Below are 23,578 nucleotides of genomic sequence, written 5' to 3'. Positions count from 1 at the left end.
TTTCAAAGGAGATGTCATATGTAGGGAAATATATTCATCGTTCCAAAATCATAGTTGGCACCTTCATTAGTCAATTTCTGCATGCCCGGTGTTAAGTGAAGAATAAGCTCTTCATTAGCATGCTCTACAGGAAGCCATGGCCTCTACTACATGTGCTTGATTCTTCTAACCTAGCCTAACTGTAGATGTCCCCTGACTATTATCTTGGCATAGAAGCCTTGGCTGCTACACAAGGCATAGTTACCTGAAGGAAAGAAGAATTCTTTTTCTGTAGGATCTGATTGTCAAATTTTAATTACAATATTATTTACACCTATAAACCAGGAAAAGAAAATCTTTTCCTAAATGATTGTAAAAGCAGTTCATCTCATTTCCTCCTGAATTTCTCTTCCATACAGTCTAATTAATTCACCCATTTATCTATTTATGGGAATTTTCTTTTGTTTGTTTGTGTTTTGTTTGTTTGTTTGTCCTACTAAATTGTCTCCTAAAATTTCTTAGCCATACAAATGTGGTAAAGAAAAAAGCTTGCATTAATTCTTTTCTCACTAGTATTAATGGTTTTTTGACCGTTGCTAATATGAAAATATACATTTCAAGTAATGAAAATATTTGATTGTACCTGAATTTAATTAAGATTTAAACTCATTATTGTATGTGTATCTCTGTGTATGTGTCTCTTTCTCTGTCTCTCTCTGTGGTGTGTGTGTGTGTGTGTGTGTGTGTGTGTCTGTGTGTGTCTGTGTGTGTGTGTGTGCCTTCAGAGCCTAGAAAGTCGTATTTTTAGATCACCTGAATCTGGAGTTACAGGTGGTTATTAATTTCCAAGTGTGTGTGCTGTAATGAAACCATGGTTATCTGCAAAAGCAACAAGAAGTTGAAATTTCTATGCTGACATTAATGTTTAAGTCCCCCACAGTGAATGAAGAACTTCCTAACAGCAATCTCTGAACTCTCCGGAAAGAAAATGGGGTACCACTTCATTGATTCCACTGGATACAACTTGATGTGTTTGAACTGAAAATCATCATTCTAAAACCGGTTTAGGACTACATCACTCTAGACAACTCCAGAGCAGCTAGATTAGATGGTGCATGTTCTATTAACGCTCTGTCTGGAGCTTCAGATAAGAACTTCAATCAATAGGGTGCCATCAGAGTCTATCTTGTCCTTATGGAAGGCCTCACCCTCCAGGAGGAGCAGAAAGAATATATGATAGATAGGGTTTTAGTTGGGGGGGTCAAGTAGGGGAGGAGAAGAGGGAGAAGGAACTGGGATTGACATGTAAAACAATCTTGTTTCTAATTCAAATGAAAAAAAGAACTTCAATCAGTTACTTCAAGCAAGCATCTCCCGCCAAACGCAGACTGGATACAAATATTGTAACTAGTCCACTCAAGACTTTAACTACTCTAACATTTTCTTCCTACAGGGCCCCACGAGGCTATCATCATCCCATTTCAGCAGGAAGTAACTCTGAGAATACTATGCCCCCTTTCCCAACTGTTTACACTAAGGATAATGTACACCTCATTAGGGTTAGCTTGCTACTGTTTAGGGTTGGGTTTGGAAGAAGGTGCTCAGGCTTGGACATCTCTTTCAAATGACATTAGAGTTTAGATGGGATAGATATAATTAGGATGAGACAGGTAGATTATTATATCTTCTTGTGATTCACCTTCGTGATTATTAGCTATAGACAACTTACACTGTTATGGGTCCTTGTATGATGTAACTTATGTATAATTTGTATATCACAATTCTTCTTACTATGTAAAGTCTTCTTTCTACTGATGATGTTTGGTTCATAATTATCCTTCATCATCTATGTATATATGCTTTTACATTTGTTAAGACATTTTGTACACAATTAGTTTGTTTCACGTCTAAATCTTTTTTTTAGATTAAAAGGGGAATTGTAAGTAGAATCCCCAACTATCTGTAGTGCTGACCATTTCCATTTAGGCGTGGTCACAGGCAAGCAGAAGGAATGGGATAAAAGGACTAAGGAGGAGGCTCTTGCCCACTTTTGGAGTTCAAGCCAGGTCACAGAGTGCCAATCTGGTTATCGGCTTCTTGTATGAGTATTCCTTCTTAATAAACATACCATTTAGCCAGGCGTTGGTGGCACACGCCTTTAATTCCAGCACTCAGGAGGCAGAGGCAGGCAGATCTCTGTGAGTTCGAGGCCAGCCTGGTCTCCAGAGCAAGTGCCAGGATAGGCTCCAAAGCTACACAGAGGAAACCCTGTCTCGAAAAACCAAAATAAATAAATAAATAAATAAATAAATAAATAAATAAATAAATATGCCATTTAATAACCTACCAGAACCTGCTAAGTTCGAGAACCTGAGATTGAAAATATCATGAACCATTACTCTGCTAAAGAAGCATAGCAATAAATTTACTCATAATGACATATTGTATACCCTTAGAACAGTGTTTAACCCAGCTCTCATCAGGGAAGCTTCTTCTTTCAGTAGATGGGAATTAACACAGAGACCCACACTTAGTCCTAAATGAGATTTCTTCCTCAGGCCCCTCCCCTCAAGAATCTTTGATCTATGAGAAGGAGTAGTTGTGAGACAAAATGTTGCAAGAGCCAGAGGGAATGAATGACTCCAAGGAAACAATGTCTTCTGTATGCAATAGAACTGACACACATGCCATCTCACAACTTCTGTGACAGCACACACAAAGCATGCACAGGTTCAAGCCACACAAGGTCCCAACAATAAGAGGAGTATATGCACACAAAATACCACCCCTAACCAAGAAGCAATTTGTAATTAATTCCTGAAAGGAAAAATCACTTTTCTTCAATGGAGTATCACAGTATGTATTTTCAACAGAGCAGGAGTACTTAGCCAATGCAAAATCTACTCCTTGGTTTTTGTTCCGTGGGCTTTTTTGTTTTGTTTTGCTTTGTATTGGCATTTTTTCTTGTTTTTTTGCCTGTTTGTTTTGATTTAAATTCTTGTGTTTTTCTTTTTTAGAAAGAAAAATAGGGAACATAGAGTTATGTGGGAAGGGGGGTTGGGAGTATTAAGGAGGAGTTTGGGAAGAGGAAATTTTGATCAAAATATATTACATGAAAACATTTTTAATAATGCAGAAGGTGTAGAAAGCATGCCTAATGCAGAACCATCTCTCTGGCTCAACACTTTTGCAAATAAAATATTGAAAAGCTGAACCACTTCAGAGAGTCTAAGCATTTTTTTTTTCATTAAACTATTTGAAATGCACCTAGGATCCAAGGAGTTAGGAGCAATTTGAGTATTTTGTGGAAATCAGTGACACATTTTTTGGATCTTCCAAGTATCCAAAGAAAAATGAATTCTATGTTAATTACTGTTGTAACTCACCATTTTGTCCTTGAATATTTATTTGAAGGCCCCACTATTACCTATTGCTGAGAAAAAATTCATTCCCAAATATTCTTCATGGTTATGATCAAAGTCCATTCCCACTTGTGAGTTCTTTTAATGTCATCTGAGTCTCCTCATTTAGCCCTCTTAGTGTTGCTGTGAGTTTCTGAAATCTTTATCTCAATTAGGACAACTACAATCAGTAGTCTCTGATATAAGAGGTGTTTTATCCTCTTTAAGCCTAACTTTGGTATGTAGTAGACCTGATGGAGGCAGAATCCCAAGAGACTGAATTCAAGCTTTATTTGAATCAAAAGCTTAGTGATAGCATCAAATCACTCCTTTTAAAGTCTTAGGATCTGAGGAAACCTTAATTACAATTCAATAGACTTTACCTTTGATAAAGGGGTATTTAAAATCTCAACAAAATTAGAGAGTACAGTGGTTAAATTTCTATCTACCACACATTATTGATATGTTAAATATGGATTATTTTAAGATTTGATACTAGCAGAATACCGATTTAGACATTACTTGATGATAACTCTGTTTTGTAGAACCCCTTGGTTTTCTGCATAGATTGTATCTTAACACTTGGAAAACAGAAGCCATCTAATGCTTACTATCTTTCTCTGTTCTAGAGTACCAAACTTGAAGTGTCTTCCTAGTAGATCCTATTATGCTATTATTAACACTTCATTGTATTAGAAGGCAATATCTTAAAAAGTTTTAATCTCTAAAAGGAGTGTAAAATACAATTTAAAATACAATTCATTGTTCTGAAGATGGATCCTAAAACCAAAGAGTTATTTATAGCTATACTTAATTTTATTAAATATATTATTTATATTTCTTTTACAATAAAACACCACAGTAATGGCAGCTTAGAGAAGGAAGGGCTTATTTGGATCTTATAGTTCTAGAGCAATAGAAGTTGACTATCTTCACCATGGTTAGGACAGCTGCAGGCAGAACCTTGGAGCAGCAACTGAGAGTTCACATCTCCTGACCCACAAACAGGAAGAAGAGAGCTAACTTGAAATGACATGAGTCCTTTGAAACCTCAAAGCATGCCAGCAGTGACATACCTCCTCCAAAAAGGCTACACATCTCAATCTTTCCCAAACAGTTCCACCAACTGGACACCAAGTAAGTATTCAACCCAAGCCTATGAGGGCTTTGACATTCAACTTACTGCGTCAAATTAGCAAAAGTGGCGATGAAAACAAAGTATTTACCATTTGGACTTAAGATCACTCTACAAATGTTGTACAATGGCTAACAAATAAAATTTAAAACAGATTAAAACGCCATCCACACAATGATCAAGCCACTAGTCAGATATCTCTAGGATTCCTTGTTAGGTTTTGCATCTGAAAAACTCAACAGAATTGTGTTATAATACAATAACACTTGAGAGAATTTAGACTTCTGACCCTAGTTCATGACTGATGCATAATTTGGCATAGTGCTTTATTTGTTTTCTATTATCCAATACTTGTCTTTTCCCATTATGTAGCTTGTAGTAGGCATGAGTCACCCTTTCAGATTGATGCTCTTTCCTGCTGAATCTTTATAAATATATTTGCTTCTGACATACTCCCTTTGCACCTGACTTATTATGTATAATAGTTATGCAACCAGAACAATTATCCAATGTAAATCATAACATGAGGCAAAGATTTTGTATTAAAACCTGTGCATGTACATATAATACATATACGTGTATATCAATATGTAATTTGTGTTGATATTATATCACAAATGAAGCCTGGAAATTTTATAAAATACAACTTAAAATCTGTGTCTACCTACCTATCATCTATCTATCTATCTATCTATCTATCTATCTATCTATCTATCTATCTTGTAGGGAGACACCACCCCATGTTGGGTGCCAAGTGAACGAGAATGCTTGTAGATTCAAGATACCTTTATTCAGAAAAATACTAGCCAAACACAAGCCAGATCAGCGAGGCCAGGGAGTAGGGGCAGCAGCAAAAGAGAGTGTTCCATGTACTTGCAGTCCTTAAGAACCCATGCCACATAACTTTGACCTCACCTTGACCACACCTTGACAGGCGTGGTCAGGCACACCTGTAGCCAGACCTTAGGAGGCATGGTTACGGTGTCTCCCTACACTATCTATCTGTTATTTTCCTTTCTTTCTTCCTTTCCTTCTTTCTTTCTTTCTTTCTTTCTTTCTTTCTTTCTTTCTTTCTTTCTTTCTTTCTTTCTCACTTGTCTTATGAAGTTGCAATATGGGCTTAACTAACTTGTTGCTTGCTATGTAGAACAGAATGACCTTAAACTTGTTAGCAGTTTTCCTACCTCATGCTCCAGAATACACAGATTACAGATATGAGACATTATACATAGTTTACACACATAAGTTATCATTTAAGAGTAATATGTGAAGAAAGACAGCAGATTTGCAAAACATAATACTCAGATAATAGTGCAAATAAATCAAATTTAGATCACTTATTTGTTTTTTGAGATCCTACATACAATATCCTCAGGGCAGATTATTTTTTTCGAAGCCCTTGCTTCCTCACCTCTAGAACTTTTCATCTTCTTTTGCCTTTTAAAACCTTTTGAAATGGCTTCTCCTACCTAAGCTCCAGTATCTTGTACATTATAGTCAATGTTGGCTGCATGCAAAACCCATTCTTCTAGTGGAGCTGATCTGATCTTTTTTTTCCTTTTTTTTCATTCATTTATTTAGCTCATAAGTAAAGTCATGCACAATTATGATACAGAATACAGTATGTTCACAATGGCATGGCTAAATTAAACCAGATTATTATACCCTCCAAAAATCTGTTATTATTCTTTATGCAATTGAAATCTTTTATGAAATGGAATTCATGCTTATTCTCACCTATATGCAATGGATAAAAGTGAATATCCTTTGATAGTTGAAAGTGTGAATGTCCTAGACCACTGGAGATTGTTTTCATAGGAAAGTAAAGTTGGAGGTATGCAATCCCACAAATTCAGTAGTGTATTTGAATAAGTTTTATTTGATTAAACTAATTATTTTATTTCTTCTATTGAACTTATTCTATTTTCTTGTATGATACTCACAGATATTTTCACCCAAGTTTTACTAATTATTTTAACTTGAACTTTCTAAGGTTCAAGTCTAATGAAAAAATGGTAAATGGGACATGACTATTTGAGCAAATTAAACAATGATTTAACTGTTACCAGGTGGTAAATCATAGATAGGCAAATAATACAGAAAATGAATTTTAAAATCATTTTCTAATTACTTAGTGTATACTGTGTCATTCAGTAGATGACAAAAGCATATTGAGGAACACTGGATTTCTCTTATAATTCTTCTCAATCCACTTCACATAATACTTATCTGATACAAGGAAGTATATGAGCCACATAGTGAAGAAATATGATTGAAAAACCAATTTAAGAAAAAGTGCTAACAAAACCCATAGGAATATTAATTGTTGTAAAAATAATTAAATTGGAATATATTTATTAAAGTTTTGTCTCATTCCTGAAACTGTGGTTATATTTAAATTCTGCTATATTTCTTTATAAGTGCCTTAGTAGTGACTACTAAAGATAAAATTAATTTAATCTAATCAAACTAAACATCACAGAGAAAATTATGTTCAAGGACATGAGAAATACCTATGCAAGATCTATTGAAAATTAAGCGATTTCTTAGACTATGTTAAATATTCAAATTCCTTCCTTCCCTTTCCCTCCCTCCTTTCCTCTTTCCCTGCTTTCCTTCATTTCCCCCATCTTTTTCTAGAAACCCTCGCACTTTAACAGGAACAGGGGCGGGGAGCTTGTTCTGAGATAGTATTTATCTAAAATTAAGGAAGATATGTGAATCAGTTCAGTTACAATGCTGAAAATAATCAAAATGGGCAGTTGAACATCAAGGAGGAGATATGTTAGTTGCCGTTATTATGATGAAAATAATCACCAGCAATTTGATTTTGAATGGTCTCATTCAGATGCCTTTAAAAGTCTGTAAAAGCTTTGAATTTGAGGAATTTTGGGAACAGTGAACTAAAGAGTTTTAAACCTGAACTATATTTCATTATTTTATTTGTTGGGAAAATATGATTATAATGCTTCATTCTCAGCCTCCAAGTTGCAAAAATTCTGGCATGCACTCAGTCTTTGCTATTCCCTAGAACCTTTCATAAAGTCATCTCATGTTTTATGTTAAGCAGGCAGTATGTTTAACTTACAGATAAGAACAAAGTCATTGTGTATAATTAATATGTATAGGTCACTATATCTAATAATGAACGGAATTGGAATTCAAAGTATATTAAGTTTTATAGTATAAAACTATGTTCATATGTTAACTTTGAGTAGAAAAATATAAGAACTAGGACTAATTCCAAATCAGAATTATTAACAAACAACTTTATGGCTTCTATTTGGTGTTTAAATAATTATGCCTGACAGGTACAGTGCCACAATTTGATAGGAGAATTACATGCAGTTTTCTATTGTGCTATAGGGTAGCTACAGTTAATAAGAATATTTTCGATATGTCAGAATAACTATAAGAAAGAATTTTGAGTGTTCTTCCCATAAATAACTAGAAAATGTTAACAGTGATATTCAAATTAATACATTATCATTAAAATACACAATGCATTGAAATACCACATTGCGTTCCATCAATATATTCAATTATGGATCTCAGAAGAGAGTATACTACTGTTGCATTTGTAAGCTAGTATTATTCCTAACTTCATTACAATACACATCTTATACCCATATCTAAGTGCAGCTCTCATCTGACCCAAGTGTAAAGAACAACTGAATATTTATACATATATGGCACAGGGAACAACACAGAAGAGGGCATAGCACAATAGTAAAAATCAAAGATCAGGAAATCTGCTCTAAGACTGTATCTTCCTCATTATGAGGGTAAGCTATACCTATGATATCTGAGAAGTAGGACCTGCCTGAACAACACTTGAACACTATTTGACATGTCATTGAAATGGGAGACATCTCACAGGACACTAACCCTAAATGAAGAGCTACAGTCAACTAATGACAATTGTGAAAGGAAATAAGCAGTTTTCTCAATGTCAGCCTTAAAAGCTTATACATATAAGCAACACTAGATAGACTCATAAAGTTGTATTTATATATTTTCTCATTATATGTATATATACATTTTTGTGTGTTTAAGAAAAATAATTAAAGAAAAAGAGGTCATGAATTAGAGAAGGAAATTAAGGGACACAGAGGAGGTTTAGGGATGGTGAGGATGATTTAATTATATTTTAATTAAAATAAATGTTGAAAATTAAAGAATAAAGTAAAAATAAAGTGGTAATTTTGGAAATGTTAAATAATAAAATAATTGCTTAATAATACAAATAATTATGATGTCAATAGATTTTCATGCTTGAATCCTTTAAGAACCATATTATGAGCCTCCAGGTTTTCCAGCATAAATCCAATCATACCAACTAATGTTCAAATATTTTAAAATTACTTTGCAAAAATTATGCATTGATAATTCAGTTTTAATTACCTTTGATTTTGTCTTGGATTCAGGCTTATTTTTGATAACAAAGTCATTAAGGAGACGAGATCGGTCATAGTTGGCATGTTCAGATTCATCCATGTAATCCTTATCTTTTCCAAGAGCTGAAACAATAAATAAAAAGAGAAAGTTACATTAATTTTTGTTTACCCATATGACACAGAAAATACATCATTTAAAAATCTGTTTTTTTGGCAAGCACCATGATCCCTGATGCTCATGTGCAGGCCATAGTCTCCAAAACAGAGTGGGGTAGAAATGGGTGCTCACGCTTTCTTGACATCTGTTGCCACAGCTTCAGGAGGATCAGACATGATGTAGAACTTGAATGACATGGTGGGATGCCTGTCCCTGAGGGCTCGTGGCAGGGCCATGGTGGTGCAACTGCTACTGGGGGCCACGGCAAGGGTGTCAATGAATCCATGTTCACATTGGAAAGTCATCACAGAACCATCTTCTTTAATCAGATTGGTGACATGCAGCAGTATACAATTCCAGAGGTCTTCACTTCTGTATCTCCTGGTTCCAGTGTCATAACATTTGGATCACACCCTAAAAAATCTCCTCTACCACAGACTCAAAAGTCCTGAAGATGGCAAACATTACTTAGTGTGTGGTGTTTAACCTGAAGTTAATGAGCTCTCCAGCATGTACCAGAGCCTAGGGCAGACTACTAGGAGTGAGTGCTGCTGTCCATTGTCAACAAGGTGCTCAAGAGTGTGGTGGCCAGATTTACAGCATCATAGGTGATTACCCAGTAGGCCCAGGTATCACCTTTGATCCCCCCAAAAAAACTTTCAGAGCACACCAAAGACTTCAGCCATATCCTAGGTGATGTAGTTATCACTGATTTGAGCTTTAGCCAAGAATAACCAGCTGCCATAGAAGTCAAACAAGTGGCCCAGTGGGAAGTCCTGTGGGCTCTATTTTTGGTAGAAAATGTAAAGCAGGAACAGCAAGAAAAAATAGTGCAGGCTGAGCAGGAGGCTGAGGCTGCCAAGATGCTCCATGAATCACTGAGCAAGAATCCTGGCTGCATAGAGCTCAGAAAGATCTGGTCCACCCAGAACCTCTCTAAGAGGATTTCCATGTCACAAACATGTTGCTGCTGTCAACCTAGTGCAGCTTCTACAGGATGAAGACTGTACTCTGGGAAGCGACAGCCTCTTCAAGGGTAAGAAATGAGTGTGGACATCATGAGCTCACCTCCAGAGATGTGGATACTATCTTCTCTAGTTTTAAGAAGCAGGTCAAGCACACCCCACCCTTACTCCAGCATTTTTGTTCCTCTGCACCTATTTTCTTACATTAAGGGAGACTGAAGGGCTATCCCTGTCACTGTATTGGCCCAGGTGTGTTGATGCAGTGTGTGATTCTCAGTGATTTCCTAAAGTATCAGCCCTCCCTCACAATGAGGGGAGATAACCACCATCCCATGAATTCTCAATAAAATCTTTATTAAATTTTTTTTGTATTTTTTAAGTTTCTCAAGTTTAGTCAGACAAAATGTTTACATAACCATCAATCCAAAAGATAAGCTCAAAAACAATCATGCAATGCCTGCTGTCAATTGCTGTCTTAATGCCAAGGTGGAGAATGACTTCTATGTGAAATGAGCCCCACTGCTTCTTCATGAATACAAGACTTTAAATACACACCCACAGCCATGAAAACTATTTTGTACACATCATCTGATTTGAAGTTTTAGATGGATATATTTGTAATAAGTAGATTCTCAACAATTTTTTAATATTACAAATAAATTAATTTGGGCTTTATTTTCTTAAAATTTGAGTAGTTTTAGAAATCTGAGTTTGGCTAAAGGGTTAAAGATATCTATAAAAGTAAACTACAAAAGATATGATAACTCATATTATGAAGAATATATAAATAAGGTGATTTAAAATTGCAACTGTCAACAAAGTATAAACATTTAAATGATTAGAATAATAAAACTATAGGAAATTATAAGGTCAATTATATAAGATGCCTATAAGTAATAATTAATATAGATTACAAAATAGGAAATATCTATGATGGCTGTAGCTATGGTAAATAACTCTAGAAGAATTTTACACAATTCACATTTCACAAGAACAATTACCTCATTAAATGCTATATATTTGATATTTTCAAAGAGGTAAGAGTTTTTGATATAGTTATCTTATAAAATTTGTTCATAGCAATCAAACATGAATTTTACATGGATGACTGTATACTGTATTTTCAAGAATTCAGCTAATTTGCTTGATGTAGGGAAGAAAAGCAATGTTACTCTCAAAGAGAGTAATTTATTTAATTATCAACTCTAAATACATATTAAGTTATGATACATATGAAACTACTGTGGCATCAACATTAATATAATGTTTGGTTAGCGTTACCCCAAGGTATTTTATGTTGTTTGTGGCAATTGTAAAGGGTGATGTTTCTCTGAATTCTTTCTCCACAAATGTATCATCTGTATATAGTAGGGCTACAGATTTTTTTTTAGTTAATCTTGTATCCTGCCACTTTGCTGAAGGTGTTTATCAGCTGTAGGATATCCATGGCAGAGTTTTTTGGGTCACTTATGTAGACTATCAATCATGTGAAAATAGTGAAAGTTTGACTTCTTCCTTTCTGCTTTGAATTCCCTTGATCTCCTTTTGTTGTCTTATTGCTCTAGATAGAACTTCAAGGACAATAATGAAGAGGTATGGAGAGAGTGGACAGCCTTGTCTTGTCCCTGATTTTAGAGGAATTGCATTGAGTTTCTCTCTATTTAATTTGATGTTGACTCTTGGCTTGCTGTATATTGCTTTTATTATGTTAATGTATGTTCCTGTTATCCCTGATCTCTCCAAGACCTTTATCATGAAGGGGTGTTGGATTTTGTCAAAAACCTTTATGGCATCTAGTGAGATGATCATGTGTTTTTTTTTTTTTTTCTGAGTCTGTTTATATGGTGGATTGTATTGATGGATTTTCGTATGTTGAACCATCCTTGCATCCCTGGGATGAAGCCTACTTGATCATGGTGGATGATTTCTCCGATATGTTCTTGGATTCAATTTGCCAGTATTTCATTGAGTCTTTTTGCACAATGTTCATGAGGGATATTTGTCTGTAGTTCTCTTTCTTAGTTGTGTCTTTGTGTGGCTTGGGTATCAAGGTTATTGAAGCCTTGTAAAAAGAGTTTGGCAATGACCCTTCTGATTCTATTGTGTGGAATATTTTGAGAATTGGTGTTAGCTGTTCCTTGAATTTGTGGTGGAATTCTGCACTGAAGCCATCTGGTCCTGAGCTTTTTTTGGTTGGGAGACTTTTGATGACTTCTATTTCATTAGGTGTTATAGGTCTATTCAAGTTGCTTATCTGTTCTTGATTTAATTTGGTAAGAGAAATCTATCCAGAAAATTGTCCATTTCCTTTAGATTTTTGAATTTTGAGGAATACAGGTTTTCGAAGTATGACCTGATGATTCTCTGAATTTCCTCTCTGTCTGTTGTTATGTCCCCATTATCATTCCTGATTTTATTAATTTGCATGTTCACTCTCTGCCATTTGGTAAGTTTGGATAAATGTTTGTTTATCTTGTTAACCTTCTCAAAGAACCAACTCTTTGTTTCATTGATTCTTTGTGTTGTTCTCCTAGTTTCCACTTTATTGATTTCAGGCTTCAATTTGATTATTGCCTGACCTCTAATCCTCTGGGTGTTTTGGCTTCTTTGTGTTCCAGAGCTTTCATTTGTGCTGTTAATTCTCTAGTGTGATTTTTCTCCTGTTTCTTCATGTGGGCACTTAGCGGTATGAACTTTCCTATTAGCACTGGTTCTAAAGTGTCCCATTAGTTTGGGTATATTGTGTCTGCATTCTCATTGAATTCTAGGATATCTTTATTTTTTTTTTCTTCCTCAACCCAGGAATTGTGCAATTGGGTGTTACTTAATTTCCATGAGAGTGTAGGTTTTCTTCAATTTGTGTTGTTGAATTCTAACTTTAAAGCATGGTGTTCTGAAAAGATACAGGGGCTATTTTAATTTTTTTGTACCTGTTAAGTTTTGCTATGTTGCCAAGTATGTGGTGGATTTTAGAGGTTCCATGTGGCGCTGAGAAGAAGGTGTATTGTTTTGTATTTGGATGGAATGTTCTATAGATGTCTGTTAAGCCCAATTGTGCCATGACTTTTATTAGTTTCTTTGTTAAATTTGATGTTCCTGTCCATTGGTGAGAATGGGGTGTTGAAGTCTCCCACTATAAGTGTGTGCGGTTTCATATGTGATTTGAGTTTTAGTAAAGTTTCTTTTATGAACGTGGATGCCTTTGTATTTGGGGTATTAATGTTCAGAATTGAGACTTCACCCTGATTTATTTCTCCTGTGATGAGTAGGAAGTTACCTCCTTCATCTCTTTTGATTGATTTTAGTTTAAAGTACAATTTCTTGTATATTAGGATTGCTACCCCCACTTGTTTCTTGGGTACATTTGATTGGAAAAATCTTTTCCCAACCTTTAATTCTTAGGTACCATCTGTCTTTGAAGTTGAGGTGTGTTTCTTGTATGCAGCAGAAGGATGGATTCTGTCTTCTTATACATTCTAGTAACCTGTGCCTTTTTATAGGCGAGTTAAGACCATTAATATTGAGGGATATTAATGACCATTGATTGTTCATTCTTGTTTGTTTTGGATTTGGTGTTGGTGGTGAAATTATGTGTGGGTTTCCATCCCTTTTTTCTTTTGGCTGTTGATAAAGTAGGATTATCTATTGCCTACATTTTTTCTGGTTGTAATTAACTTTCTTGGGTTGCAGATTTCCTTCCAGAACTTTCTGTAGGGCTGGATTAGTGGATATGTATTGTTTGAATATGGTTTTGTCATGGAATATCTTGTTTTCTCCATCTATGTTGATTGAAAGTTTTGCTGGGTATAGTAGTCTGGGCTGGCATCAGTGTTCTCTTAATGTAGGTAGACTATCTATCCAGGTTCTTCTGGCTTTCAGAGTTTCCATGGAAAAGTCAGGTGTAATTCTGATAGGTTGCCTTTATATGCTATTTGACCTTTTATTTTGCTGCTCTTAATATTTTCTGTTTATTCTGTATGTTTGGGGATTTCATTATTATGTGAGGAGGAGACTTTTTTCTGGTCCACTCTATTTGGTGTTCTGTAGCCTTCTTGTACTTTCATTGGCATTTCTTTCTTTAGGTTGGATAAGTTTTCTTCTATGATTTTGTTGAATATGTTTCCTGCGTCTTTGAGTTGGATTTCTTCACCTTCTTCTATACCTATTATTCTTAGGTTTGGTCTTTTCCTGGTATCCCATATTTCCTGGAAGTTTTGTTTTATGGGTTTTGTTGGACCAAAGATTTTCTTTGGTTGATGAGTCTATTTCTCCTAGTGTATCTTCAACTCCCAAGATTCTCTCTTCCATCTCTTGCATTCTGTTGGTTAAGCTTGCATCTGCAGTTCCTGATCATTTATCCATCTCTTCTATTTCCAGCATTCCCTCAGATTGTGCTTTCTTTATTTTCTCTCAGTTTTTTGGTTTTCAACTGTTTCCTTGAAAGATTTGTTGATATCTTGTATTTTTTGGTTTGTTTTTCTTCCATTTCTTAAAGTGATTTTCTCATATCCTCTTTGAGGCCCTCTATCATTTTCATGAAGATTATTTTAAGGTCATTATCTCCTGCTTCATCTGCATTGTGATGTTCAAGTCTTGTTGGTGTATGGTCCCTTGTCTCCAGTGGTATATTGGTTTTTCTGTTGTTAAATTATTTTTATATTGTTTTCTTCTCATCCTTTTTTCCAGTGGGTGTAGCAGGAGTCTCTTCACCTCCTGGTGGACATGGGACCACCAGGGTATGCATCTTCCCTTCTGGTAGATGCAAACTGTTCCAATATTCTGATGTCTGTCTTCTTCTCATGGATGGAGGCAAGACTGGTACTTGGGCCTTTGCAGTCTTTGGGTGTGTTGGATCCCGCTGCCAAGTATAGATCCAGTGAGCAGAACCCCGGTGTCAGGTGTTCCTGAGCAGGGCAGGGGAACCTGAACCAGAAATCTAGTGATTACATTTTTATTTAACCTCAATATGATACTAGGACCAGAAAAATGATCCTCCGATTGACAATTACTATTTGATCACAGCCAGAAACTTGATATGCTCTGTTTCCTTTAACTTAATAACTTTGTGAAGTATATTATTTTTTACAAGTATTTTATTTTTTCTTCCATTTTTTTATTTAAATGAGAAAAAAGCTTCTTTTACATGACAATCCCAGTTCCTTCTCCTTCCTCTCCTCCCCTCGCTACCCTAACAGCCTATACCATTCCATTTCTTCTCCCTAGGGAGGGTCAGGCTTTCCATGGCACATCTTCAGAGTCTGTCATATCATTTGGAAAAGTGCCTAGGCCCTCCCCCATGTGTATAATGGGCTCCCAATACCCATTTGTATGTTATGGATAAGTACTGATCTACTACCCAGAGGCTCTATAGTTTCTAAGGCCACTTTATATTTAATAATAAAACTAGTAGCCTGAAAATGAACTAGCATGAAGAGCTATAATGCTAATAAGATATATAAAATGAAGTATGTCTAAGTATGATTTTCAAGCTGATATTTGTGAATATTAAATAATGTTACCTGTAGATATTACATCTCATTTATTTAGTCATTAAAAAACCTCTCTAACTAAAAGACTTAAACACAACTTTTCCTTCATAAAACTTACATGAAAGAGAAGAAAATATTCTAATTAAGAAAACTATGTTGTATGACTATGACATTGGAGAAAACAGAGTAATAGTAGGGAATTAAACAGGCGATATCATAATTGGTGGTGTTAATTTAATAAAGTGTGCAGTAAGGATATTTCCATGCAGATATGATGAGGATGAGCAGAAAGTTACACAGAAAACTGGAAGACTTAATCCAGTGACAGTAAAACATGCAAATTGTAGACTTGTCTCTTGCTGTTATATGTAATAGAAGAAAGCTGCCTTTTTATACTTTATTTGAGAAATTACCAAATCCCTAATCCCCCCAACTTGCCTTTTTATTTGAACAGTATGGAGGGGCTAGTATGTCTGTTTCTTCCTTGCCTTCTTGTGCCCATCTTTTTTTTTTCTTCCCACATAAGACAGCAAGCAGGATACCCAAGTGTGGTTAAACAGGAGAAAGTAAAAATAAGTAACACTGGGGAGCATGTACTGGCCTGTGAGTCAAAAAGACGCCAGAGGCCAACCCAGCCCTGTTATTTCCTATCCTAGTGACAGTTTTTCTTCATCCAATAAGTAAATATATTTAGTTCAACAGTGTATGTTAGATGATCCTAGCTGGATAGAGTACTTAGCACAATAAATTCATTTCCTACCATAATGAACTTGACAACGATAAAGAAAAAAACAACACACATATTGGAAGCTGATATAATCAATGAGAAATAGAAACCAGAAAAGAAGATGGGAAACGAAGTATTGGGTAGGGCAAGACTAGTGATTTTTAAAAGGTCACTAAGCACTGCCAACAAGAATAAACCTGGAATAAAATGTCATTGAGGTAAGTGAATTTCTGTGGAAGCAGGATACTGGTAAAGGATACTACTAGGGGCATCTTTCTGAGGTAGAGTATGAGATCCTGAATGACCACAGACAACGGGAGTGAAGGTATTGGGGGAGGGGAGGAGAAGGGCATGGCATAGTGTTATCTAAGATTGGCAGTGCAGGGATTAGAGTGGAATCTATAGAGGTTTGAACAGCTTTTATCATTATCTTAGTTAAATAGGATAACACCAGAATTCATTTGAGGAGTAGAATCACATGATCTTTATTTTAATAAAACCAATACTGCAAGGAAAAGAATAGACTGAGGTGCCAAAGGAAGAGGAAAGACACTAACTAAGCCCTTTGAAAGACTGGAAAGGGAGGGTATGTTTGCATCTTGGTGATAGTGATGCTCATACTGGTCAGACCAAAGAGTCATTTTAAAAGAAAAAGACGTTTTTAATGAATATGACATATAAAAAAGATAGCAGCAGTCTTGGTAATCATGGCTGGAGCAACAGAAATAGGTGTCAGTGTCATGCATTATTTCATCACATCCTTAAAATTCATGTTAACAAACTTGAATTTCAGCCTTTAGAATATTAAAACCAAAACTTGAAGTCTTCCATCCCATGAGTGGCAGAATTGGAGAACTTCTGCTCTACTTTTATACTCTGGATTTCCAGCCACTGTGCATGTTACTGTCTCCTACAAAAAAGTAGAATACCATGCAGCATTCTGGATACTTTCAAGCAATAGAATGTTCAAAGAGGGAAAAATGTAACAGGACTATATAAGTTTCATGTATTTATTAAATGTAAATGCTGGAAACAGTAGATTGTAAATATGATCATCAAATTGACAGTCATAGAGGCATCAATCCAGAAAGAAAAGATTACAAAGTATGTGATTTTCTATTTTTATGTGATGTAATGTCTCCTGTGACCAAGGGTTCAAAAGGAAGATGTTATTTCACACCAGTATGTACAATGATTTAAAGCTTTTGGATGTAACACAAATAGTAAAATCCCAGAGACAGATATCTGGTTTCAAGCTGAAGATCAGAAAAGTAAAGCAACCAGTCACTAGCTCTTACTTCTATCTCAGGTTGAAAGGGCTGTCTTTTCCTAAGTGTGTCTGGAGAATAAATCTCTGAGACTGAATAATGAATGCCCTGTTCCTATTTTTTCCATTCATTTATTTAGCTCATAAATAAAGTCATGCACAATTATGATACAGAATACAGTATGTTCACAATGGCATGGCAAAATTAAACCAATTAACATGTTATATCACACATATTCATCATTTTTGTTTTGAGAACACTTAAAGTATACTATCTCACAACTTTTAAAATATAGCATATTGTTATCAACCATATTTATCATGCTCTCAGTAGACCTCAAGACTTCACAGAGTCCATGCCTCTTGTCCAACTGCAGTTTTATATCCTTAAACCAATCGTTTCCCCATTGTTAAAAACCCACATTGAAGCCTAATAGCCACAATTCTGCTCTCTGTTCCCATAAGTTCATCATTTCTAGGTTACACATAAAATTGAAATTGTGTGACATTTGTCTTCCAGTGTGTCACTTATTTTTTTTTTTGGCAAGCATATAACTTTACTACTTACTAAAGATGAAATCAAATTTGCATGCACAGGTGAGCACTCACTGAAACACCTTGGATTCATCACATATTTGAGTTTCAATTAGCATATATATATATATATATATATATATATATATATATATATATATATATATGCAATATGTTATGCAGCAACAGCAGCAACAGCCTTTCCAGGTTCTGCAGTTATTTGAACAAAATTGTAGAGACATCCAGCACACTCCATTTAAAACAAAACAAAAAAAAAAAACAAAAAGCAAAAAAACAAAAACAAAAAAACAAAGAAACAAACAAACAACAACAAAAAAGTAAAAAACAAAATCCCAGAAAACAGTACAGTTCTGTTACTCTTGTGGTACTTGGCACCATTTTTTTTTTTAAATTAGCTTCTCAGTCATCATCTGGGAGGAAACCATTCTGAGCAATATCATTAAAAACAGCTCTGATAAATCATGGTCACTACTATGTATCATAAAGCAGGTCCACATATGAGTGAGTACATATCATGTTTGTCTTTTTGTGATTGGGTTACCTCGCTCAGAATGGTTTCCTTGAGATCCATCCATTTTCCTGCAAATTTCAAGATTCCGTTGTTTTTTTCTGCTGAGTAGTGTAAATGCACCACAATTTCTCTATGGATTCTTCAGTTGAGGGGCATCTAGGCTGCTTCCAGTTTCTGGCTATTACATGAACTGCTATGAACATGGTTGAACAGATGTCCTTGTTATATGAATGTGCTTCTTTTGGGTATAGGCCTAGGAGTGGAATTGCTGGATATTGTGGTAGACTCATTCCCATTTTCTTGAGGATTCGCCATACTGATTTCCACAGTGGCTGTGCAAGCTGGCACTCCCACCAGCAGTGGAGGAGTGTTTCTCTTTCTCTGCATCTTCTCCAGCATAAACTGTCCTTGGTATTTTTGATTTTAGCCACTCTGACAGGAGTAAGATTTGTTTTGATTTGCATTTCCCTGATGGCTAAGGATGTTGAACACTTTCTCATGTGTCTTTTAGCCATTTTAGATTCCTCTATTGAGAATTGTCTATTTAGTTCTGTACCTCACTTTTTAATTGGGTTGTTTGGTGTTTGGGGGACTAGCTTCTTGAGTTCTTTGTATATTTTGGAAATCAGCCCTCTGTCAGATGTGGGGTTGGTGAACATCTTTTCCCAGTCTGTGGACTGCCGTTTTGTCTTGCTGACTGTCTCGTTTGCCTTACAGAAGCTTCTCAGTTTCAGGAGGTCCAATTTATTAATTGTTGACCTCAGTGTCTGTTCTACATGTGTAATGTTCAGGAAGCAGTCTTCTGTACCGATTAATTCAATGGTATTTCCCACTTTGTCTTCTAATAGGTAGGTTCAGTGTAGCTGGATTTATGTTGAGATCTTTGATCCATTTTGACTTAAGTGTTGTGCAAGGCGATAGGCTTGGGTCTAACTGCAGTCTTCTACATGTCTGCAACCAGTTATGGCAGCACCATTTGTTGAACATGTTCTCTTTGTTCCATCGTATACATTTGGATTGTTTGTCAAAAATCAGGTGTTCATAGGTGTGTGGGGTAATATCAGGGTTTTCAATTCTATTCCATTGGTCTATCAGTCTATTTTGTGCCAATACCAAGTTGTTTTTAGGACTATAGCTCTGTAATAGAACTTGAAGTCAGGGATGGTGATGACTCCAGAAGTTCCTTTATTGTATAGGGATGTTTTGGCTATCCTGGGTCTTTTGTTTCTCCATATAAAGTTGAGAATTTTTCTTTCAAGGTCAGTGAAGATTTGTGTTGGGGTTTTGATGGGGATTGCATTGAATCTGTAGATTGCTTTTGGCATATTGCCATTTTTACTATGTTGATCCTACCTATCCAAGAGCATGGGAGATCTTTCTTTAGAGCTGGATTAATTGCATGGGATCCCAAGTGCTGAGATCTTTGTGTTAGCTGTTTTTCTTTTAGAATGATTCACTATATTGTAACCCTGAGTGGCCTTCCTAACAGGTTGTTGCTTACTTTTCCCTGTGACAAATGACATTGTGGAGAGCAAAACAGCAAGTGGATGATACAGCAGTGTGTGGATATATCAATATACTCTGACTTACAACTGCTTCTCAATTCTGATCGTAAAATATCTCTGAGCATAAAATAGGTACCATATACTATCCTTGATTATAGGGCTGCAAATGCCTACATGATTAACAAGATCTCTGCATTTTTATCTCAAGTAAGGTTTCCTAAATAAATCATATAATTTTAAGTCGCAGTACTTATTACGAAGAAAAGCAAATCAGTTTGGGGACAGAAGGTGAAGCTGGTGTGGATCTGATTTATTTTAATGTGAGGTTATGAGATAAGAGCAATCTTATGATGAATGAAAAGCACAAGAATAAGTTGGTGGCAACACTTTTAGTGAAAGGAAGCATTAAAAGCTGCCCTATATAATAGACCCAGATTTCACAGGGCCTCTGAAGGCTAAAGTAAGTTTATATTTTAAATGGAATGGGAAGCCCTGGAGAGACTGCAGTAGAGAAATAATAAGATTTAATTTCTCTTTCATTATAGCACTGTGGAAAACAGACTGTAAAGATGCAAGAGTTTGATCACAGAGTCTAATTAGACAGTTATTACACTAGTCTAGCCACGAAATCATAGACTAAATTACATAAAGGAGTGAATGGAGTAAACAGTGATCATATTCTGAATGTGTTTTGAAAGTTAATTGAACAAGTTTGGCAACCTAAAATATTTATAATAACTGTAATGTCATCACTGAAAATAGAGTTTTAAGGACAATTCTCTTATTTCTATAACACTCATGAGTAGGTTGGAAATATTAGTAGAAAGTTATTTCTTATATCATATTTGATATGAAATGCTATTGGGAAACCAATAGAATTTGGCAGAGATAATGTCACTAATAGAATTCAGTAGAGATAATGTAAAAAAAGCAAAATCACCCTATACTCATTTGACCATATTATTCTTTTAAAAATTGTTTTATTTAAATTAAAAACAAACTTATTTTACATACTTATCCCAGTTCTCTATCCTTGCTGTCCTTCCATGGCTCCCACAAGGCCCCTATCTTACCCTCCATCCACTCCCCAGGGAGGGTGATGCCTCCCATGGGAGAACATCAAAGCAGAGCCTAGGAGCTCTCCAATGTATTTAGGCTGAGAGAGTATCCCTCCGTAGGGAATGGGCTCTCAAAGTCTGTGCACTAGAAATAAATACTGGTTCCACTGCCAGAGGTCCCATAGTCTGCCCTGGTATCCCAGTTGACACCCATAATCAGGGAGCCTGGTTCAGACCTATGCTGGTCCCCAGTTTGTCAGGCTGGTGTCTGTGTACTCCCACTTGCTCAGGTAAGCAGTTTCTGTGATTTTCCCCCAACCTGGTCTTGACCCCTTTGCTCATCAGTCCTCCCTCTCTGCAATTAGATTCCAGTTCATCTCAGTGTTTATCTGTGGATCTCTGCTTCTTCTTCCATCATACCACAAGGACATCTGTTCAACTATGTTCATAGCTGCATTATTTGTAATAACCAGAACCTGGTAGCAACTTAGGTGCCCCTCAACCAAAGAATGGATAAAGCAGATGTGGTACATTTACACAATGGAGTACTACTCTATGTGGGGAACAACAATGAAATTACAGGCAAATGGAAGGGACTAGAAGAAAATATACTGAGTGAGGTAATCCAGACACAGAAAGAAAAACATGTTATGTACTCACTCATAAATGGATAGTAGACATAGATCAAAGGATAACCAGCCTACAATTCACAACCCCAGAGAATCTAGGAAACAAGGGGCACCCTAAGAGAGACATACATGGTCCCCTAGAGAAGTAAAAGGGGTTAAGATCTGCTGAGCAAATTGGGAACACAGGAGAGAGAGGAGGAAGGGGCGAGGTGGATCAGAACATGAAGGATCAGAAAGATCAAGGTGAGGGAAGAATAGAGAAGGAGAGAAAAAAAAGAAAAAAAGAAAAGAAAAAAGAGATACCTGAAGAGAGGGAGCCATTATAGGTTTAAAGTGAAATCTGGCACTAGAGAAATGTCCACAAGGATGACCCCAAGTAAAAATCTAAGCAATAGTGAAAGGCTACCCTAAATGCCTTTCCTCTATTATGAGATTGATGGCCATATTATTCAAAGAAATAACAGTGACTACTCAGTCAGATTGAACTGCTGGGTAACTGGAGTTTCTTGTCCTGCCAGGTCCTGCCACATTTCTCAGCCCCGAATAAGCACACAACAACTTACATTAATTGTTAAACTGTTGGCTGCTGGCTAGGGCTTCTTATTGGCTAGCTCTGTCTTAATTATTAACCCATTTGAATTAACCTATGTATTTCCAATTGGTTTTGGCTTACCCTAGAATGCCTGGACCTGTTACTCCTTTGGCGGCTACATGGCATCTGTTTGCATGCCACTGCCTCTCTTCTGAGCATCTTCATTGTGTCCTAGCCCCGCCTATCTTCCTGCCTCTGTTGGCCAAACAGTGTTTTATTCATCAACCAATGAGGGAATCATATATAGAAGAAGGACATTCCCTATCACTACTGAACTGGTAAAAAGCAAGTAAATGCCTTAACTTTATAATATGAGCCCCTTATTAAGAGGCATTAATAACATCAGCAAAAATTTTGACATTAAAACCCGATTACATAAATGCATGTTTTCACCTACTGAAGTCAAATATACTGGTTTTGATGAGATACATTTATTTTATTTCTAAGCTAACTGATTTTTACTGTGTATGGGCATAATCAAACCTATCCATGCTAATTATCATGTCCTTGTCATTTTTCAATTTTAGCAGGGATCCCAAAATCATTTTGTTGAATCATTTGTGTGAATACATGAGTGAAGAAATGGATAATATGATTGAGTGTGTGCTCTTGGACGAATGTGTACACTTTTGTGTGTGCAAACATGCATGCGTGTGCATGTGTGTGTGTTATAAACACAGATTACAATGACATTCTGGCTTTATGAGAAGTATACTTCATGAAAAGCAGAATTCTATATTATGCCATAAAAAGAATGGAGGAAAAGAATAAAAAGGTTTGATAGTCTGATTAGTTTTAATTGGTCATTTCCCCAAGTACATTGCCATGCAGCTTTTCCTGCAGTTAGAAACTGAAAATATTACCAAATCAGTCTTACGTAGACATCACTCTCCATGTTTTACTTATTTTTTTTTTTTGTGACAGGGTTTCTCTGTGGCTTTGGAGGCTGTTCTGGATCTAGCTCTTGTAGACCAGGCTGGTTTCGAACTCATAGAGATCTGCCTGCCTCTGCCTCCCAAGTGCTGGGATTAAAGGCATGTACCACCACCACCACCTGGCCTTTATGTTTTGCCTTAAACATCTCTCTGCATACGGTAGTAATAAGAGAGAGGTCGAGGATTAAGACTTCCAAGCAATACCACTTTTCTATCGAAGAGCTTTGCATCGACTTAAACTTTATTTTATCCAGTGTGACCTAGTTTTCAAGTTTG

General features: G+C 36.0%; 1 protein-coding gene and 1 pseudogene across 1 annotated transcript in view; one reads left to right on the top strand and one right to left on the bottom strand.

Moving 5' to 3' along the window:
- The window catches only part of Ano3 (anoctamin 3), a 321,996-nt gene that overhangs the window by 156,436 nt on the left and 141,982 nt on the right, over nt 1–23,578 (bottom strand). Inside the window, exon 5 of the mRNA XM_027422285.2 lies at nt 8,920–9,035. Coding sequence (XP_027278086.2) covers nt 8,920–9,035 — 116 coding nt within the window. The remainder of the gene's footprint in view (nt 1–8,919; nt 9,036–23,578) is intronic.
- On the top strand, nt 9,265–10,116 carry LOC103161911 (annotated as a pseudogene).

This window comes from Cricetulus griseus, chromosome 6 (assembly GCF_003668045.3).
Source record: "Cricetulus griseus strain 17A/GY chromosome 6, alternate assembly CriGri-PICRH-1.0, whole genome shotgun sequence".
NCBI lineage: Eukaryota > Metazoa > Chordata > Mammalia > Rodentia > Cricetidae > Cricetulus > Cricetulus griseus.
Note: the sequence above shows the minus strand (reverse complement) of the source record. Positions and strands in the feature narration are given on the sequence as shown.